At 40.7% G+C, this 15,246-nt stretch overlaps 11 protein-coding genes across 11 annotated transcripts; 5 read left to right on the forward strand and 6 right to left on the reverse strand.

Moving 5' to 3' along the window:
- Window positions 1–42: 42 nt before the first annotated feature.
- On the reverse strand, window positions 43–1,469 carry B0P05DRAFT_238759 (uncharacterized protein). Its single transcript, XM_051573305.1, has 2 exons — window positions 1,247–1,469; window positions 43–1,186 (listed from the first exon to the last, which is right to left on the reverse strand). The coding sequence occupies exons 1-2, from the start codon at window positions 1,449–1,451 to the stop codon at window positions 90–92; spliced, it is 1,302 nt and encodes a 433-aa protein (XP_051431584.1). The 5' UTR covers window positions 1,452–1,469; the 3' UTR covers window positions 43–89.
- A 439-nt stretch (window positions 1,470–1,908) lies between these two features.
- Window positions 1,909–3,896, reverse strand: B0P05DRAFT_555660 (cytochrome P450). The gene is made up of 6 exons (XM_051579821.1): window positions 3,868–3,896; window positions 3,547–3,820; window positions 3,429–3,491; window positions 2,758–3,390; window positions 2,157–2,711; window positions 1,909–2,096 (listed from the first exon to the last, which is right to left on the reverse strand). Exons 2-5 carry the CDS (start codon window positions 3,701–3,703, stop codon window positions 2,212–2,214), a joined length of 1,353 nt encoding a protein of 450 aa, XP_051431585.1. The 5' UTR covers window positions 3,704–3,820; window positions 3,868–3,896; the 3' UTR covers window positions 1,909–2,096; window positions 2,157–2,211.
- Window positions 3,897–3,981: 85 nt separating this feature from the next.
- On the forward strand, window positions 3,982–4,887 carry B0P05DRAFT_555662 (Alpha/beta knot methyltransferase; the record flags this gene model as incomplete). The annotated part of the gene is made up of 1 exon (XM_051579822.1): window positions 3,982–4,887. The coding sequence occupies exon 1, from the start codon at window positions 4,011–4,013 to the stop codon at window positions 4,884–4,886; it is 876 nt and encodes a 291-aa protein (XP_051431586.1). The 5' UTR covers window positions 3,982–4,010.
- Window positions 4,888–4,894: 7 nt separating this feature from the next.
- Window positions 4,895–5,840, forward strand: B0P05DRAFT_555663 (uncharacterized protein). Its single transcript, XM_051579823.1, has 4 exons — window positions 4,895–5,122; window positions 5,165–5,456; window positions 5,498–5,593; window positions 5,643–5,840. The coding sequence occupies exons 2-4, from the start codon at window positions 5,329–5,331 to the stop codon at window positions 5,818–5,820; spliced, it is 402 nt and encodes a 133-aa protein (XP_051431587.1). The 5' UTR covers window positions 4,895–5,122; window positions 5,165–5,328; the 3' UTR covers window positions 5,821–5,840.
- A 24-nt stretch (window positions 5,841–5,864) lies between these two features.
- Window positions 5,865–8,121, forward strand: B0P05DRAFT_555668 (P-loop containing nucleoside triphosphate hydrolase protein). Its single transcript, XM_051579824.1, has 4 exons — window positions 5,865–6,063; window positions 6,114–6,194; window positions 6,245–7,704; window positions 7,756–8,121. The coding sequence occupies exons 1-4, from the start codon at window positions 5,880–5,882 to the stop codon at window positions 8,089–8,091; spliced, it is 2,061 nt and encodes a 686-aa protein (XP_051431588.1). The 5' UTR covers window positions 5,865–5,879; the 3' UTR covers window positions 8,092–8,121.
- Window positions 8,122–8,145: 24 nt separating this feature from the next.
- B0P05DRAFT_590316 (uncharacterized protein) lies at window positions 8,146–9,382 on the forward strand (the record flags this gene model as incomplete). The annotated part of the gene is made up of 4 exons (XM_051582799.1): window positions 8,146–8,677; window positions 8,725–8,894; window positions 8,948–9,142; window positions 9,191–9,382. 4 exons carry the CDS (start codon window positions 8,146–8,148, stop codon window positions 9,380–9,382), a joined length of 1,089 nt encoding a protein of 362 aa, XP_051431589.1.
- A 32-nt stretch (window positions 9,383–9,414) lies between these two features.
- B0P05DRAFT_581101 (uncharacterized protein) lies at window positions 9,415–9,654 on the reverse strand (the record flags this gene model as incomplete). The annotated part of the gene is made up of 2 exons (XM_051582071.1): window positions 9,415–9,465; window positions 9,514–9,654. 2 exons carry the CDS (start codon window positions 9,652–9,654, stop codon window positions 9,415–9,417), a joined length of 192 nt encoding a protein of 63 aa, XP_051431590.1.
- Window positions 9,655–10,373: 719 nt separating this feature from the next.
- B0P05DRAFT_555674 (ribosomal protein L32e) lies at window positions 10,374–10,661 on the forward strand (the record flags this gene model as incomplete). Its single annotated transcript, XM_051579825.1, has 1 exon — window positions 10,374–10,661. Exon 1 carries the CDS (start codon window positions 10,392–10,394, stop codon window positions 10,659–10,661), a length of 270 nt encoding a protein of 89 aa, XP_051431591.1. The 5' UTR covers window positions 10,374–10,391.
- On the reverse strand, window positions 10,599–11,467 carry B0P05DRAFT_555677 (cyclophilin-like domain-containing protein). Its single transcript, XM_051579826.1, has 2 exons — window positions 11,048–11,467; window positions 10,599–11,004 (listed from the first exon to the last, which is right to left on the reverse strand). The coding sequence occupies exons 1-2, from the start codon at window positions 11,394–11,396 to the stop codon at window positions 10,700–10,702; spliced, it is 654 nt and encodes a 217-aa protein (XP_051431592.1). The 5' UTR covers window positions 11,397–11,467; the 3' UTR covers window positions 10,599–10,699.
- A 50-nt stretch (window positions 11,468–11,517) lies between these two features.
- On the reverse strand, window positions 11,518–12,661 carry B0P05DRAFT_476808 (kinase-like domain-containing protein; the record flags this gene model as incomplete). Its single annotated transcript, XM_051574928.1, has 3 exons — window positions 11,518–11,942; window positions 11,987–12,154; window positions 12,313–12,661. 3 exons carry the CDS (start codon window positions 12,659–12,661, stop codon window positions 11,518–11,520), a joined length of 942 nt encoding a protein of 313 aa, XP_051431593.1.
- A 717-nt stretch (window positions 12,662–13,378) lies between these two features.
- On the reverse strand, window positions 13,379–14,663 carry B0P05DRAFT_581104 (uncharacterized protein; the record flags this gene model as incomplete). The annotated part of the gene is made up of 2 exons (XM_051582072.1): window positions 13,379–14,493; window positions 14,540–14,663. 2 exons carry the CDS (start codon window positions 14,661–14,663, stop codon window positions 13,379–13,381), a joined length of 1,239 nt encoding a protein of 412 aa, XP_051431594.1.
- Window positions 14,664–15,246: the final 583 nt, after the last annotated feature.

A 15,246-nucleotide genomic window follows, 5' to 3' on the forward strand; every position in this document is an offset into this window, starting at 1 on the left:
GCATGATGTATGAGCCAATGAAAATTATTTTTTTTAATAAGTAAAATGCAAATAAAAGGTATCTAGAATAAATAATGTAATTAGGGATATTATCGCTTAGGCTGAATAGATTCATAAGAAGGAGGACTAACGTCTGGACTTGAGGGTTGGTTTCGAAGTTTGATCCATTCTCGACGACTACAATGGCGCTTCTTTTGGTATTCTAAATAACAAGGACAGAGAAAGAAACCCGTTGGTTTCGAGGTAGCTACATCTTCATCAAGGACAGGATCAAATAACAAAGCTTCTTCATAGGTAGGAAGTGAGTTATAGTCTTCTTTTAAGCGACAGTCCAAGATGGTAATGGGTGTCTCTAAATGAATGTTGGTGCGTGTCACACTGTTGGTGTCATGACAGCTATAAGGGGATGTGAGTTCAATATGGAGTTTAAGGGTGTGCCGAATATCGATTTCGGAATACGTTGTCGAATGATTGAGATGCACACAGTTGGGCAGCGTGAATATTATTCGATGTTGAAAAGAACCATTGTTGAGAGAAATATGGGCATTCTTGACACCGAGGGCACGTTTGATTTCCTTGAGCGATAAGTGAGACACAGTGGAACCAAGGCCTGGATCGACCAAACTACTGACGGACAAGATGGGTACTTTAAAATCATGAACTTCAACCCGACGTGCTTGAAATTCAGGTAATCGATAGACTCTTTTCTCGGTCAAGATCACTGAGATACTCTCAATAAAGGCGTGTTTGATATTGGGTGAAATCGAGAGTGAAATAGGAAACTGAGTGCCGGAAGAGACGATGGATTTTTCAATACAGATAGTCGTATCACACACGTCCATGTGGCGTTCTGAAGTAATGGATGTCGTAGGTAGTGAATTGGCTGTCAATGCATTATCTGACCAATGAGGTGTTCGAAGCAACAGGATATCACGGCGTGATCGAAGCTTAGTTGCACCCACACCCACACGATGAACAGTGGCTGTCACATAATAAAACACTTTGGCCATCTCGTCTTCAATTGTCTCAATCAACTGGTTCAATAACAGGAACTGGAATGGCCAGCGATGAATACCCGGTGCTAATGTGCCTTCTTGCTTGGGACTATCGAGGAAAGATTGTAAGATGACGTTTTGCTCATGAATGATTTTTTCATGGTAGAGTTTGGTGCCTCTTGCGCCAATGCCTAGGTTGGGGTTGAATACACTGTCAGTATACTGTCTTAAAAGACTGGCTGGTCGTATACCTTCAGGCCATAAACTATGTGCCTTGCCAATGAATTGAATTACCACACGAGAAGCCAACACAGGCTTGGTAAGAACGATATTGACTTCGCCTTGAAGAACATGTGTGATTTTATCTTTGGCCCCACCACGAAGAATAACAACAGGCTCTGCGAGATCAATCGTGAGTTGCTTTGCTCCTGTAAAGAAAGGAACAACGACAGGCATATTAGGGGAGAGGGAGGGAAAAAATACAGAACATCAAGAAATTGTTCCTCTTGTATTTATACTCGAGAGCTGTCAATTCGAGTCCGAACGAACGGACAATTTTTATGGGACGATCAGACATGTGGAGGCTAGAAGCTTTCTAACACATCAAAAAATGACGAAATATAAGTATAGTACTACTTTAATTTTTTTTCTATTCTTTATACATTGGATATTTATGGTAGTAGTATATCTTGTTCCCTCTTTTTTATATGTTATTTTTTCTTCCTTTCTCCTTTTTTTTTTAATAGAATCCGTCGAAAAAATTTATACGAATGTGAATAAAACAATGCATGTTACACCACATTTTGTACGACAGACAATGTTCTTTTTGTCATTTTTCGCCTTTTGAGTTACACCCGTTTCCCTAAGCCACCAATGTTGCTTTCTTTTTTAGTCATCAGGGTTTATTTCAGGCACCATTCTCATGGATTAGATAATGCCCTTATCGTTATCAGATACCCACCATGCATCCTATGAAAAGATTCCTAAAGATCTCTAGAAAACTATAGCAATGTTTTCAACCCTCCTTTTCCTATCTATTTCATCAAGTTCCATCCTACAAACGGGACATTGGATGAGTGTGAATTCTTTGTGTTTTGATTGGTAAAGAGGAAGCAAACATGTTAAACATACTATAGAGTATTCGGTTAACATCGGATAAAGCCTGTCTCTATAGATTGACTTTGTGTTGGACGAAAACATGTTTCTATCGTTTTATTCAAGATACAAAGTTCTTTACTTGTTCATGACGAGGCACTAAACGTACACGGTAATCACAAGGAATCCATGTAGGTGCTCGAATATCTCGGGGGGTATTCACATCAATCAAGGCCTCAGACACTCGTTCAAACTTGAAACAAGAAAGTAACATGGAAGCAGCCATAAACAAACTACGTTCAGCTAAGTGAATGCCTACACACACACGACGTCCTGTCGAGAAACTCAGGTGGGGTCTGTCTTGCACACCTTGGGTGACGCGATGGTCTTGTTGTTCAACATAGGGCATATGGCGTTCAGGAAGAAAACTGTGAGGATTGGGGTATCGTTCAGCATTGGTATGAATAGCATACAAGTTCATCACAACCACCGTGTCTTCAGGAATTACCCAGTTCTTATAGACGTCTTCTTGGGTAGTCGAGTGAGGAATAGCAATGGGTGCAGGCGCGCGTAAACGTAATGTCTCTAAAATCACACATTGAAGGTAAGGCAAATTGTATTCTAGGGTACAGGTTACTACTATGTTTGTCTACAGAACGTGTCTTACCATCAGAAGCAGTCGGAAGTCGATCTAACCCCACATTGTGTTTGATTTCTTCAAATACTTTGTCTTGCACCTCAGGATGGTTGGCTAAAAAGGCAATCATCCACTCCAATGTCGCTGTGGTTGTGTCTGATCCAGCACCCACAAACAAGCCAACAAAATGCTGGATTTGAAGATCCGTCAGTTCCCCAGACTCCAGAATAGCCTTGACAAAACAGTCTTGCGTTTCGCCTTGACTCAACTTGACCTTAAAGTCCTTGAGAAGTGTACCATAGAAAGAAGTAAAGTCGTCACGCACCCGCAAGTATTTTCCACGTTGAATGGGCCATATCTTTTTCAAGACGGGAAAAAATTCTCTGATTTGGTCAGCGGGACTCATGGTACTGGCAGCGCGTTCTGTTAATGTAAAGGCGTTATGGAGCACAGGATCTCCAGGCTCAAAAGAGCACATATCGCCATAAGCAATCGTCAGGATACTGGTCATGGTGTAATGTTCAATCAGATGGGCAAGCGATACACCTTGATCGTTTGATTTGGTTTGACAAAGGTCGTACAGATAAGAAAGGAAAGTGGTGCGTCGATCGTCTAAAATGGGTTGATAGATATCAATTTTAGACTTGACAAGTCCACCATGCGCTATAGATATGAATAAACATCGATACACTACCACTTACCAATACGACGTAATCGACGCCAATTTGAACCATAAGGAAGAAAAGCAAATGAACCCCCTTCATCTATCCAAATCATCAACATCATCGCTTATCCCTTATGTTTATGTTTGTTTTTTACCTCCTTGCATAAGATCGTGAACCAGAGTGTCGGGTAGATTTCTTGAAGAATAAATCTTGCTTCGATCGACAATCAAGTCTTTAATGCTTTCTACACTGTTGAGCACAACCCATCGTTGTGTACCAAAATAACAAGTAAAGACAGGTCCCACTTCCATACTCCACTGACGAAACAGTTCATAGACAGGTACAGGGCGCAACACTTGTAATAAATGACCAATTACAGGTAAATAACCGGGTGCAGTGGGCGGTAATGGTACTGCTTGTCGTTTACGGTAAAATAGATAGATAGCACTTGCAATAGCTAATGTTCCACCCACAGAATTCATCATGATCACAAAAGAAAGAGAGAAAAAAAAATAGCATTTAAATGTCTTTTGTCACTCTTTTGTTCTACTAAAATGGATATTAGTAGGAGTTGTGACTGATTTCTTTCTTTTTCTTCTTTTTATTTATTTATTTCGAATGTTTAAAAAGATTACAAGCCAACAGAATGCAGTTGTAAAGCATTGGATAGCCTTAAGAGAAAAGAAACAATACAGATTAGATCAACAGCGGGTGGTTGTACAGGGCGCCAAAATAATCAAAGAACTCTATCAACAAGGCTGTCAAATTCGTTCACTCGCTATCACGACGGATAAAAAAGACAAGGACATTAAACATGCTGCACTGGACATGGTGCAACATCCATTACCAGCTGACGCTTATTATGAGACAGATATTCACCTTGCACGACGTATTTTAGGGACATCTTCCAGGCCTGGAAAACATGATGTTTTTGCAGAAATACCTGTACCCTCACACACACCCTCATTGAAGGACACTCGGCTACTCGTGTTTGATAAGATCAACGACCCTGGTAATCTAGGCACATTGGTTCGATCTGCTAGAGCCTTAGGATGGCAGTCAGGTCTGATCAGTGAGGGCACATGTGATTTGTACAATGATAAAGTCGTACGTGCCTCCAAAGGACTCTCAATTCTTTGGCCACATACATCTTATAAGCATATGCAGACCATGTTGACTGAACTCAAACAGCATCACTATACACCACTTGTTGCAGACATGTTACCAGCCACTTTACCTACCGATCTATGGTCTCCTGAAAATGCCCATCCAATAAAACCAGGAGCAGGTCTATGTTTATGGAATTTTCCTCAGACAATGAAAAGACAAGTACCTCAAAAAATAGCTCTTATCTTGAGTTCAGAACATCAAGGTGTACATCCAATATTAGACCAAGAAATCAAAGTATCTCTGCCCATGTATTCTCATGTTGAATCACTCAATGTGGCTAATGCGGGTAGTATCATTATGTTTGAATTAAATAAATGGCTCTAGTCTCTTTCTTTTTTCTTCTATAAAATATGGCTTATTCTGTTCGTTTGAGTGGCACTGTTTTGTCTTCCTTATTATATGAATGTGCCAATTCAGAAACAGATATAGTATGTTGTCCTAGAGTTGTCTATTGCTCATAATTATTCAGGAAGGCTTTCTTTTAGGTGTTCTGTCTCACAAAACAACACTGACTAACAGTGACTCATCAGAACCCATAGAGAAACGCCAAGATTACATCAGTATGTAAATAGAGTCATGACACACGGTTAACCTACAGTTAGTTATTCATGGATACCAAAGAGTACAAGAAAAACCTTATGATCACCATGGCAACCTAATCAAACATACGGTAGCGAAACAACAAAAAGACCTGTCTTCCTTGGTAGGTTATTTCAAGTTTCGAAGACAGACAGACACGTCTTTATCTGTACGTGATCAACTCTGGATGACTTCTTGGTCCAATACCATTCCTCATGGATGTATGGCTATTCTAACAGCCCATCCAAACGCATTGACGGACAAGTCTACACAGACATATGAATTTGCATTTTGGGATATGAAACACACAGACAAGTAAGTCACAGAATAGGGGAAGTCATTGTTCTTAGTGATAGTAAACTGCCTCTTGAGATCACCAACATGAAAGAAAGTACGACCGGATACAAGAATTTCATGTCCAATGCACCTTATCAGACAACAGCATCCTCAAGGTAAGAAGAAAAAAAAACAATGCGTGAACTACTTATTTAAAGAGCTTAGTAACAAACGATTGACTACCATGTCACCTTCTCAAATTATTATCCAGCAATTCGACAACATGTATCAAGAATCCTTTCAAGCATTACAGACATCCATTCAATCTGTCATGGACAAAGAAGCCGAGATAGAAAAACTAAAGCAGGAGATCGAGTTGCATAAATCTGAAATAAAAAAGTGACTTTTTGTGACTTGAAAAAAGTAGCTTTTTTTTTCTTTCCTTTTCTTTTCTCTGTCAGTATGAAGCGAGTCGTCGACTTTCAAGAGAAAGAACCAGCTACCGAGTTTGAGTTCAAGGATACACAACACAAAAAGCAAAAATCTAATAAATTTAATGCGACAACAAAGCGTCTGAACCATGCTGAATTTAAGCAGAAAAAAAAAGACATGTTGGCATTTCGAAAGCAACTGCCTATTTATTCAGGTAAACAACCCTCCTCACTCCTTGAAGTGTCTCGGCTGACAATCAGACAGGCAGAGAAGCGATTATCGAAACACTGAAAGCCAACGATACAGTGATTGTCATGGGTGAAACAGGGTCTGGCAAGACGACTCGTATGTATCTATACTTGTGATTGCGTTGTTGCTTATATAGGATTGAATAGAAATCCCTCAGTTTCTTATTGAAGCAGGCATTGCATCCAAAGATTTGGGTGGTGTGGCAGTCACTCAACCGAGACGAGTAGCTGCTGTCAATTTAGCCAAACGTGTAGCTGAAGAAACCATGAGTCAATTAGGTGGTAAAGTAGGTTACACCGTCCGTTTTGACGATACATCCAGCCCCCACACCATCATTAAGTACTTGACCGATGGTATGCTGCTACGTGAAATTCTAGCTGACGAACTCTTGTTGAGATACAAAGTGGTGGTGTTGGATGAAGCGCACGAACGCACACTCAGAACAGACATGTTGTTTGGTATGATCAAGACCATTCAGCGTAAACGAGCCGAAAAGGAAGGCGTACATCCACTCAAGATTGTGATCATGAGTGCTACGTTGGATGCAGAAAAGTTTAGCGAATTTTTCAACCAGGCCAAGATTTTGTATGTCTCAGGTCGATTGTATCCTGTAGACACGATGTTTACAATCGAACCTCAGGCAGATTATTTGGATGCTGCCTTGGTCTCTATCTTTCAGATTCATGTCAATAATCCCAAGGGGGATATCTTGGTGTTCTTGCCTGGTCAAGAAGCCATTGAGAGCTTGACTTCGCTTGTGAATGAATATGCAGCACAGTTACGCCCTCATCAACAAAAGTTACTAGCCTGTCCCTTATTTGCTGCCTTACCCCCTTCACAGCAACAAAAAGTGTTTGATCCAGCACCCACCAACACACGCAAAGTGATCTTATCGACTAATATTGCAGAAACCAGTATTACCATTCCGGGCATCAAGTATGTGATTGATACAGGCTTGGCCAAGTTACGTGGGTTTAATCCCAAGATTGGTGTCGAGTCACTCTTGCTACACCCCATCTCCAAGAGTTCAGCATGGCAAAGAACAGGGCGTGCAGGAAGAGAAGCAGCAGGCGTGTGTTATCGATTGTATACCGAATCTGCATTTAGAGAATTAGAAGATGATACGGTACCTGAAATTAGACGGTGTAATTTAGCAGCTGCTGTGCTTGCTTTAAAGGCCACAGGGATCGATAATGTACTTGAATTTGATTATATGGATAGACCTTCAAGGGCATCCCTTGTCCGTGCCTTGGAAGAGCTGTATGCTTTAGGAGCCATGGATGATAAAGGACACTTGTCTGAGATGGGAAAGCAAATGGCAGAGTTTCCTTTAGACCCTACATTTTCCAAAGTCTTGATTCAGTCTAGAGAATATGAATGTACCCTGGAAGCCATTGCAATCATTTCACTTTTGTCTGTAGATACTATTTTCTTTACACCCTCAGATAAACGAGACCAAGCTGCTGAAGCAAGAAAGAAGTTTTTGCATCCTGATGGCGATCATTTAACACTCTTGAATGTCCTTAAATCGTACTGGGAAGTCAAGGGAGATATTGAATGGTGTAAAGAAAACTTTATTAATAATAGAAATGTCAAAATTGCCATGGTAATCCCAGTGATTCCCATCTCATTCATACATTAACTGACGTTTTTATAGCAAGTACGGGATCAATTGATTCGATTCTGTGAACGGATAGGCATGGATACCAATGCCAGTTGTGGTTCTGATACTGACAGAGTACTCAAGTGCTTTTTGACTGGTTTCTTTCAAAATACAGCATTGTTACAGCCTGATGGTTCTTACAAGAGTGTGGCAGGTAGTCAATTAGTCAAGATTCATCCTGGATCAGCCATGTTTGGTAAACGAGTTGAAGGCATTCTATACAATGAACTTGTGTTTACTACAAAGCATTATGTGCGTGGTGTGTCTGCTATTCAGTCTGCTTGGCTACCATTAGCAGCACCTAAATACTTTAATAATGTTACATTGTAATAAAAACATACCAATTTTTTTTATAGAAAAGATTTTTCCCTCTTTTTATTTGCTATGCAGAATAACCAACTACCTCCACACATGATGCAACAATTCTCGCATCCTCAACCACGCTTATTTCATCCACAGGTGGCTTACCCTCTCATGGCCAACATACAACCTTCTGAACGAACACAAGGTGCCTTTTCCACCTATGCCTCACGATTAAAACAATCAGATAACAACGCGCTTTTACTACCCGAATCCTACGTGACAAAGAAATCGCGTTTCGATTCAGAAGACGAGTTTGATGAATTTGAATCTGAAGATGATTCAGACCAAGGCACGACACGAGAAGGCAACGAAAATGAGGAACAGAAAAAGAAGCAAGAAAGACCAGACGCTTTACAGAAACAAAAAGAACTGGTCGCTGTGCCTCCACCTGCGCCTGAATGGCAAAAGATCATTCGAAGAAAGAACGATTTTACATTTACCAATCAGGATCTAGAGACGATCGCAGAGATAGAGGAAGTGTTGGTACCGGTTCGCTTAGATATTGATGTGGACGCTATCAAATTACGTGATCGTTTTTTATGGAACATGAATGGTAAGTAATCCCATAGAGGATTTTTTGTTTATTCGCGACTTGATTAGAGCAATACTTGACACCTGAAAAGTTTGCAGAAATGTTGTGTGTGGATTTACAACTCTCGCCTCATCGATTTGTTCAGCCTATTGCAGACTCCATTCGTGCTCAAGTGCTTGATTTTGAAAGCTTTAATCAAGTCAAATTGCCTTCTGAATACACGCGTGTGGTGATCAATGTAAGATCAAATGTGCATGTATGTGTTTATGCTTTTTTACTTATTGATGGTAGCTTGATTTGCAAGTGGGTAAAGTCAATTATCGTGATCAGTTTGAATGGGAACTCAAGGAAGAAAACACAAATGCACCTGAAGTATTCAGTCGTCAATTAGCTTCTGAATTAGGTATTGGAGGTGAATATGTACCTATGATATCTCATGCCATTCGAGAGCAAATGTTTAAACACAAAAAGCAATATGCAGAAGAGGTAATGTCTATGTCCTTTTTTTTTTTCTTTGTCTAAAGTACCCTATAGCTTGTGATTGATGGTGAAATCAGAACTCAATTAGAAAGTGCATTTCGTCCTGTTGAAGAAGCTAAAGACTGGGTGCCTCGTATGGACATGTTATCGAACGATGAGCTAGAGAAACTGTTGATTGCACAAGAACGAAACATTAGACGCATGCGAAGAGAAACACGTTTCAAGCGTTCAAATCGTCGTAATTAAATAAAACCATTTATTGCATCTTTTTCTTTTTTTTAATGGTGATCATCGTGGTCGCCATGGTGATCCCAAGGATGTCTCAAACCCTACAAATAGAATGATGAATAAAAACAAATGTATAATAAACATCTTACCAAAAGAACAGGACCATCTTGTTTGGCACGGTACATCATCCAGAACCACATTGTGGCACCTAAAGCCTTGCCAACAAAACGATGAGTGAAACCAGCCATGTGTGGGTGAAAACCAAAGCCTCCTGCAGCAGAACCAGCCATGTTAATAGAGTGTGTTATTGTAAGTGAAGAGAGAAAAAATAACAAAGTATTGCCTTTGAGCGGGGAAGGTAAGGGGGGCACGTCATCCTTAAGCGGAGTGCGGACCGGAAAATGAAGGTGGCATGCTGCGCGGATGGCAAGCCAAGTCCATTGTAAATTCTTGCTTGAAGCCTAAGGGGAAAAGATCCTCCTCTTCCAGCATCACTAAGAAGGTAATGCATCATCTATTCATTCATCCATCCACTTGATACAATAAGGAACACACACACATGATGGCAGTATAGGATGGACATTTGCATGAAGATACACTACCCTACAGCTTTTTTATTTTTATTTGGAAACCGAGTTTATAGTCATAGCCAAATAGAAGAGCAGCACACCACGATAAATAAACCAAAGTAGAGAGAAAGCAAAAACGAAAAAGAAAAGAAAAGAAACGATGTAACCGAGAGAAAAAAACAACATAAATAGAGACCAGCATCTTATGTGTGTGTGATTTTACCTTATTGTTCAAGTGGTGGTTATGTTGGATTACTTTATTAACATTCTGTGATAGCTTTCAACATGGTCACTCCTGCCGTAAAGCACACTATCGTGAAGAAGCGTACTGCTACCTTCAAGCGTCACCAATCTAACCGTTTCATGCGTGTTGGTGTAAGTATCTGACGAGTAACCAAATTGTTATTCACAAGTGATGATAGGAATCCTGGAGAAAGCCCAAGGGTATCGATTGTAACATGCGTAGACGTTTCAAGGGTCAAGCTCCTATGCCCAAGATCGGTTACGGTTCCGCCAAGAAGACCCGTAACTTGTTGCCCAATGGTTTCCGCAAGTTCGTTGTCTCTAACGTCCGTGAACTCAACTTGTTGTTGATGCACAACCGCACTTACGCTGCTGAAATTGCCCACAACGTTTCTTCCAAGAAGCGTGTTGCTCTTTTGGAACGCGCTGCTCAATTGAACGTCAAGGTTATCAATGCTGGTGCTCGTCTCAGATCTCAAGAGTAAAAATAATACTATAAAAAAAACTTTTTTTATTATTATTATTAAAGTGAACCACATTGCGTGATGGTGATGACTTGTTGTGGACTTTCTTTTACTTGTAATACACGGTTGATTTGATCCAGTACCTCAAGTCCTTGAATGACTTGACCAAAAATCACATATTTACCTTGGATCTTTTCAAATTGAGGGTGGTTGTCACTGAGTGTAATGAAGAATTGAGATGTGTTTGAGTTTTTGCCTGAATTGGCCATGGCCACTAGTCCTGCCTTGTTGAATTTTTTGGCAAGGCCGGGTTTTTCATCATTGAATTTACCGTTGTAGATGCTATCACCACCAGAACCATCGCCTATACATTGATTAATCCCTTTGTTTAGCTATTCATGACTTGCCTCGCGTCACATCGCCTCCTTGCACCATAAAGTCATTGACAAGACGAAACATGCGTGTGTTCTTGTAATGCAATGGTTTTTTGGAACTTTTGCCAACCTTGCCTCCTTCACAAAGACTGATGAAGTTATCACATGTCTTGGGACATTCCTTGTCATTCAACTCAATAATCACCTTGCCGCCTGCTAAAGGTGTAGGCGCATCGATAAGCCAGTTCTCGCTGGTTGCTGTAGGGTCATTGGAGAGAATATCGCGTGCTGTCTCCTTGTCTTCAGCACCCAGTTGATCGAGATCATCTGTAGCGAAACCATACGTGGATGCCCATTGCTTGACCCAGGACTTGACACTCATATAGCGTGCATGGGCATCCTCATAGGCTGCAACATCGCCAATCTTGATCTCGAGAAAAACTTGACGTGTCATAAAAAAGGTAAAAAAAAAAAAAAAAAAAAAAAGAACCATTGTCTCTTTATTACACTGGATCAAACCAAGGCAGTTGCTCGACTTGATCTAATCGAACTCGCTTATCTGGATGTCGAACTAATATCTTTTGAACTACTTCTTTGGCTTCTAAACTAATGTTATCATCCACAGGCCATTTGACTTGTGCCATCACAATACGATGAAATAAATGAGAAATCTTTTCTCCCTTATGAGGGTCATACGTAAATGGTAAATAGCCCACCAGTAAGGCATAAATAATAATACCAATTGACCATGTATCTGTTAAACGGCCATCATAGCCTAAACTCTGTACAATTTCAGGTGCTGCGTACTCTTCGCTGCCACAACGGGTGGTCAGAATAGGTTTGATAGGATCCATTACACGAGCCAGACCAAAGTCAGTAATTTTGATATGAGGTTCACCTGTTTTTTCATCAAAATAGACAAGAATGTCTACAATAGATCAATAACACAATAGTCAGCACTTGCTATCTTACTTTCTAACTTTAAATCTCGATGAACAATATTGATTTGATGCAACCAAGAGACGACTTGGATGATCTCCAAAGCCAGCCGCTTAATTAGTATTTCATCAATGCTTGAAGGAACCAACACTTGATGAAGATTGTTATGTATATGCTTCACAAAATCAAATAATTCGCCTCCTTTGACATATTCCAGCACAATGCATAAATGTTGTTCGGTTTCCATGGTGGCCTCCAACTGAACAATACGTTCATGATTAAGGCACTACGATTGGGTAAGCATAGCATGCATCAACAGGGTGTCTATACCTTAAGAACACCTACTTCTCTTTCAATACTCGACTTGACACGCAAATCTTGATACATGCGTTCTTTATTAATCACCTTGACAGCCACATGGCCTCCTTCTTCTAAATTCTCTGCTAAAAACACTCGAGAAAAAGCCCCTTCGCCTAATAATTTTTTGATGCGGAACTTCCAAATGTGCTTGCCTAAAATACGCACATCTTCATGAAGCCCATGTGGGTGAGGCGAAGGGTATTTGTATTCGCGCAGAATACCGGTCTCTTCCATATCGCCCAACATAGGTTCTTCCTGTAAAGAAGGAATGACATTTGTCTGACTCGTTGAAAATGTAGGCGAGAGTGAGACCAAAGGAATAGCCGATGTGGGCGGTGGCGATGACATGCATGCGTCGTCAAGTATCACTTTGTCTTGCTGTATTGCTTCGATGTCGTTGTCTTGAAGGGCCAAAGAAGGTGTGGAGGGCGGTAATTGGGGCGGTGTGGCCAGTGTAGGCGTAAGGATATTATGTCTTGTAAATGTGTTTGTTCTTGCTAAAGAAGGCTGCGCAGGACTAGGTAAAGGAACGATCTCTTCTTCTGGAAACAGGGTGGTTGGAGGTGTGGTGCTGCCATCATCGCTGGTACTACTGTTACTCATACGTCTCTGCAGTGTCGCTGGAGGTCTGCTCGAGAGGGGTGTGGCCGCGGCGGTTTTTCTATTGGCCAAGACAATGGCCCGTATGCGATCGGCAAAGGTAGGCGTAGCATGAGGTGTGGGTTCGTTTTTATTGGATAGGGAATAACTTGTTTTGATGTCTTTACGGCTATTACTTTGGATGGAAGGCGGCGGTCTTACTTGGCTTGTGGTCGTGTCAAAGAACTGGTTGTTTTTAGAAAAGATCACTGATTCTTCTTGTGGGGTAAAATCAACAGCATGTGTTACAATGCCTAAGCCAATGGAGGGTTGTCGCTTATGACTCTGATGGGGACTTTTATTTATAAAGGAAACATTGAGCGTCGTACTCATGATACAAAAGTGAAAGAAGAAAGAGAGATAAGTCCCGACAAGTTTTATGCATTGCTTTGATATTATTATTTTTTCTTTTCGGGTATTATCTGTTTACAAGTATGTAAATGCTGTCCATGCAAGAACGCATGTCACTACAATGTCTACCATTTGAGCCACAATGTACAACGTCACTAATTTACCCAAGCTTCGAATATTTTGCTTCATGTCACTGATCTGTAGTCCCATACCGATACTGACAAACGACAAGGTCGAGAACCATTCAGAGACATAGAAACAAAACGAATTGACCAATGATCTTGTATCCGCCGTATCAATGGTAGTATTAAACAAGACAGCTGTGATAATAAACCCAATCACGAATTTAGGAAACCGTTTCCAGAGCAAGACATAGGCGCTTTCTTTGGGTCGCGAAGGAGCATGGATGTTTCGTGGGTGCTTGACAGATGGGGTATTGATCCCTTCCGTTTCTGTAGGTTCATCTAGTTGTGATTGGACAATGGCGTCATCTGGATTTTCATTTCGACCAAGCAGTTCTTCTTCACGTTTATAAGCAGCCTGAAGTTCGTAACGAGACCATGCCCAGGCCATGACGACAGACAATGGACCAATCAAGACATTCTGCATCATCTTAACTACAGCCGACGTATTGATCGCATCATGGTCGCCATAAATACTCGCTGCAGCAATCACAGCACCTGTGGAATCCACACAGCCACCAAACCAAGCGCCACTGACCGTGGCTGACAACGCTAAACGTTTAGCAACGTAAGGTAACGCAATGATGCTAGGAATGGTAAAGATAGAAATGATGGCAATCGGCATTTCTGTCTTGTGAGGCACGCCCATGCTGGAACCCAAAGCAATCGCGGCAGAGGAACCGCAGATAAATGTAGCACCAGACATGATAATGGCCGTCTGTGTGTCAATCTGGAGGACTTGCCATCCGAAATAAGCAATCACAATGAACAAGGTAGGTGTATCAATCCAGCTGACAAACAAGGCACGCGGTGCCAAGGGACGCAAGACACTAATATCAATACAGAGCAAGACTAAACTTATAGCAATGTACAGTTCTGTCTGTTGAGCTACTTTAAGCCACGGAGGTAAAATGTTGGACTTTGTAAAATAAGACAGTGTATTTCGGACGAAACAACCGAAAATAATGGCCCAGATAGAATCACCGATACTCGCCTTTTTCAGGACAACTTGCAATTCAAGAGTGAGTAGCCGATATGAAATGAATGAACTTACCATTATTCGCCAGTATCTTGCTAACAAGTGCAATGAAAAAGACACAAATATAGCCTATAGGAAATCTTCTCCAGTTGGGAGCATTGATGGCCCACATGGCAATCCAAAGCAACAAGCCCATCATGACACTAATGACAATCAAGCCAAAGTTGTCCGTATTAGCAAACGTATGAAAAGGGTTATTGTCCCAGAGTAAGAACTCAGGTGAGGGTATATCATGCTTGACAGCTGAAGTAATACATCCAAAGAAAATCAGACCAATCCAACACGACCACCATTCTTCTGAATTCCACCACATCAGTAAGGTTCGATACTTGACAAACAGGGATTCTTTTTGGTTTGGTTCAGTGAGAGAAGTAGCTAATGTTTCTGTGGAAGTGTCATTTGATTTTGATTGGGAAATTTCTCTTAATTCTAATGCATCTAAACTAGCTATGTCAATAGAACCTCGTTTATGAACCATCATGTCTATAGAAAGAAAAAAGAAAAAAAAAAAAAGAATCTGTCTGAATTTTCTTTTTTTTTTTTGTGACTGATGAGATGAGTCATTTATAGTAGAACAAGAAACAACATGAACAATCCAACATGTATAGCTAATATTCGTCTATTACAGAAAAATAGTGTTTATTGTCGATATACATGTATTTACTATACTTCTTTAACAAGGCATAAAACTATAAAATAAAAAAGAAAAAGGAAAAAGAGAA

This window comes from Gilbertella persicaria (assembly GCF_025201335.1).
Source record: "Gilbertella persicaria strain CBS 190.32 chromosome Unknown B0P05scaffold_43, whole genome shotgun sequence".
NCBI classification, from domain to species: Eukaryota; Fungi; Mucoromycota; class Mucoromycetes; order Mucorales; family Choanephoraceae; genus Gilbertella; species Gilbertella persicaria.

What these genes read in the sequence shown, in the direction of transcription:
- B0P05DRAFT_238759 (XM_051573305.1), bottom strand. Translation starts at nt 1,451, where the DNA reads ATGCCTGTCGTTGTTCCTTTCTTTACAGGAGCAAAGCAACTCACGATT. An exon ending in ACATAGTTTATGGCCTGAAG is followed by an intron (nt 1,187 to 1,246) that starts GTATACGACCAG and finishes ACCCCAACCTAG; the next exon opens with GCATTGGCGCAAGAGGCACC.
- B0P05DRAFT_555660 (XM_051579821.1), bottom strand. Translation starts at nt 3,703, where the DNA reads ATGGAAGTGGGACCTGTCTTTACTTGTTATTTTGGTACACAACGATGG. An exon ending in GCGTCGATTACGTCGTATTG is followed by an intron (nt 3,391 to 3,428) that starts GTAAGTGGTAGT and finishes TCATATCTATAG; the next exon opens with CGCATGGTGGACTTGTCAAG. An exon ending in ACTTCCGACTGCTTCTGATG is followed by an intron (nt 2,712 to 2,757) that starts GTAAGACACGTT and finishes CCTGTACCCTAG; the next exon opens with AATACAATTTGCCTTACCTT.
- B0P05DRAFT_555677 (XM_051579826.1), bottom strand. Translation starts at nt 11,396, where the DNA reads ATGAGTGTCAAGTCCTGGGTCAAGCAATGGGCATCCACGTATGGTTTC. An exon ending in AGGAGGCGATGTGACGCGAG is followed by an intron (nt 11,005 to 11,047) that starts GCAAGTCATGAA and finishes ATCAATGTATAG; the next exon opens with GCGATGGTTCTGGTGGTGAT.
- B0P05DRAFT_555668 (XM_051579824.1), top strand. Translation starts at nt 5,880, where the DNA reads ATGAAGCGAGTCGTCGACTTTCAAGAGAAAGAACCAGCTACCGAGTTT. An exon ending in AGGGTCTGGCAAGACGACTC is followed by an intron (nt 6,195 to 6,244) that starts GTATGTATCTAT and finishes AGGATTGAATAG; the next exon opens with AAATCCCTCAGTTTCTTATT. An exon ending in GAAATGTCAAAATTGCCATG is followed by an intron (nt 7,705 to 7,755) that starts GTAATCCCAGTG and finishes ACGTTTTTATAG; the next exon opens with CAAGTACGGGATCAATTGAT.
- B0P05DRAFT_555663 (XM_051579823.1), top strand. Translation starts at nt 5,329, where the DNA reads ATGACTTCTTGGTCCAATACCATTCCTCATGGATGTATGGCTATTCTA. An exon ending in GATATGAAACACACAGACAA is followed by an intron (nt 5,457 to 5,497) that starts GTAAGTCACAGA and finishes TCTTAGTGATAG; the next exon opens with TAAACTGCCTCTTGAGATCA. An exon ending in CAGACAACAGCATCCTCAAG is followed by an intron (nt 5,594 to 5,642) that starts GTAAGAAGAAAA and finishes TAAAGAGCTTAG; the next exon opens with TAACAAACGATTGACTACCA.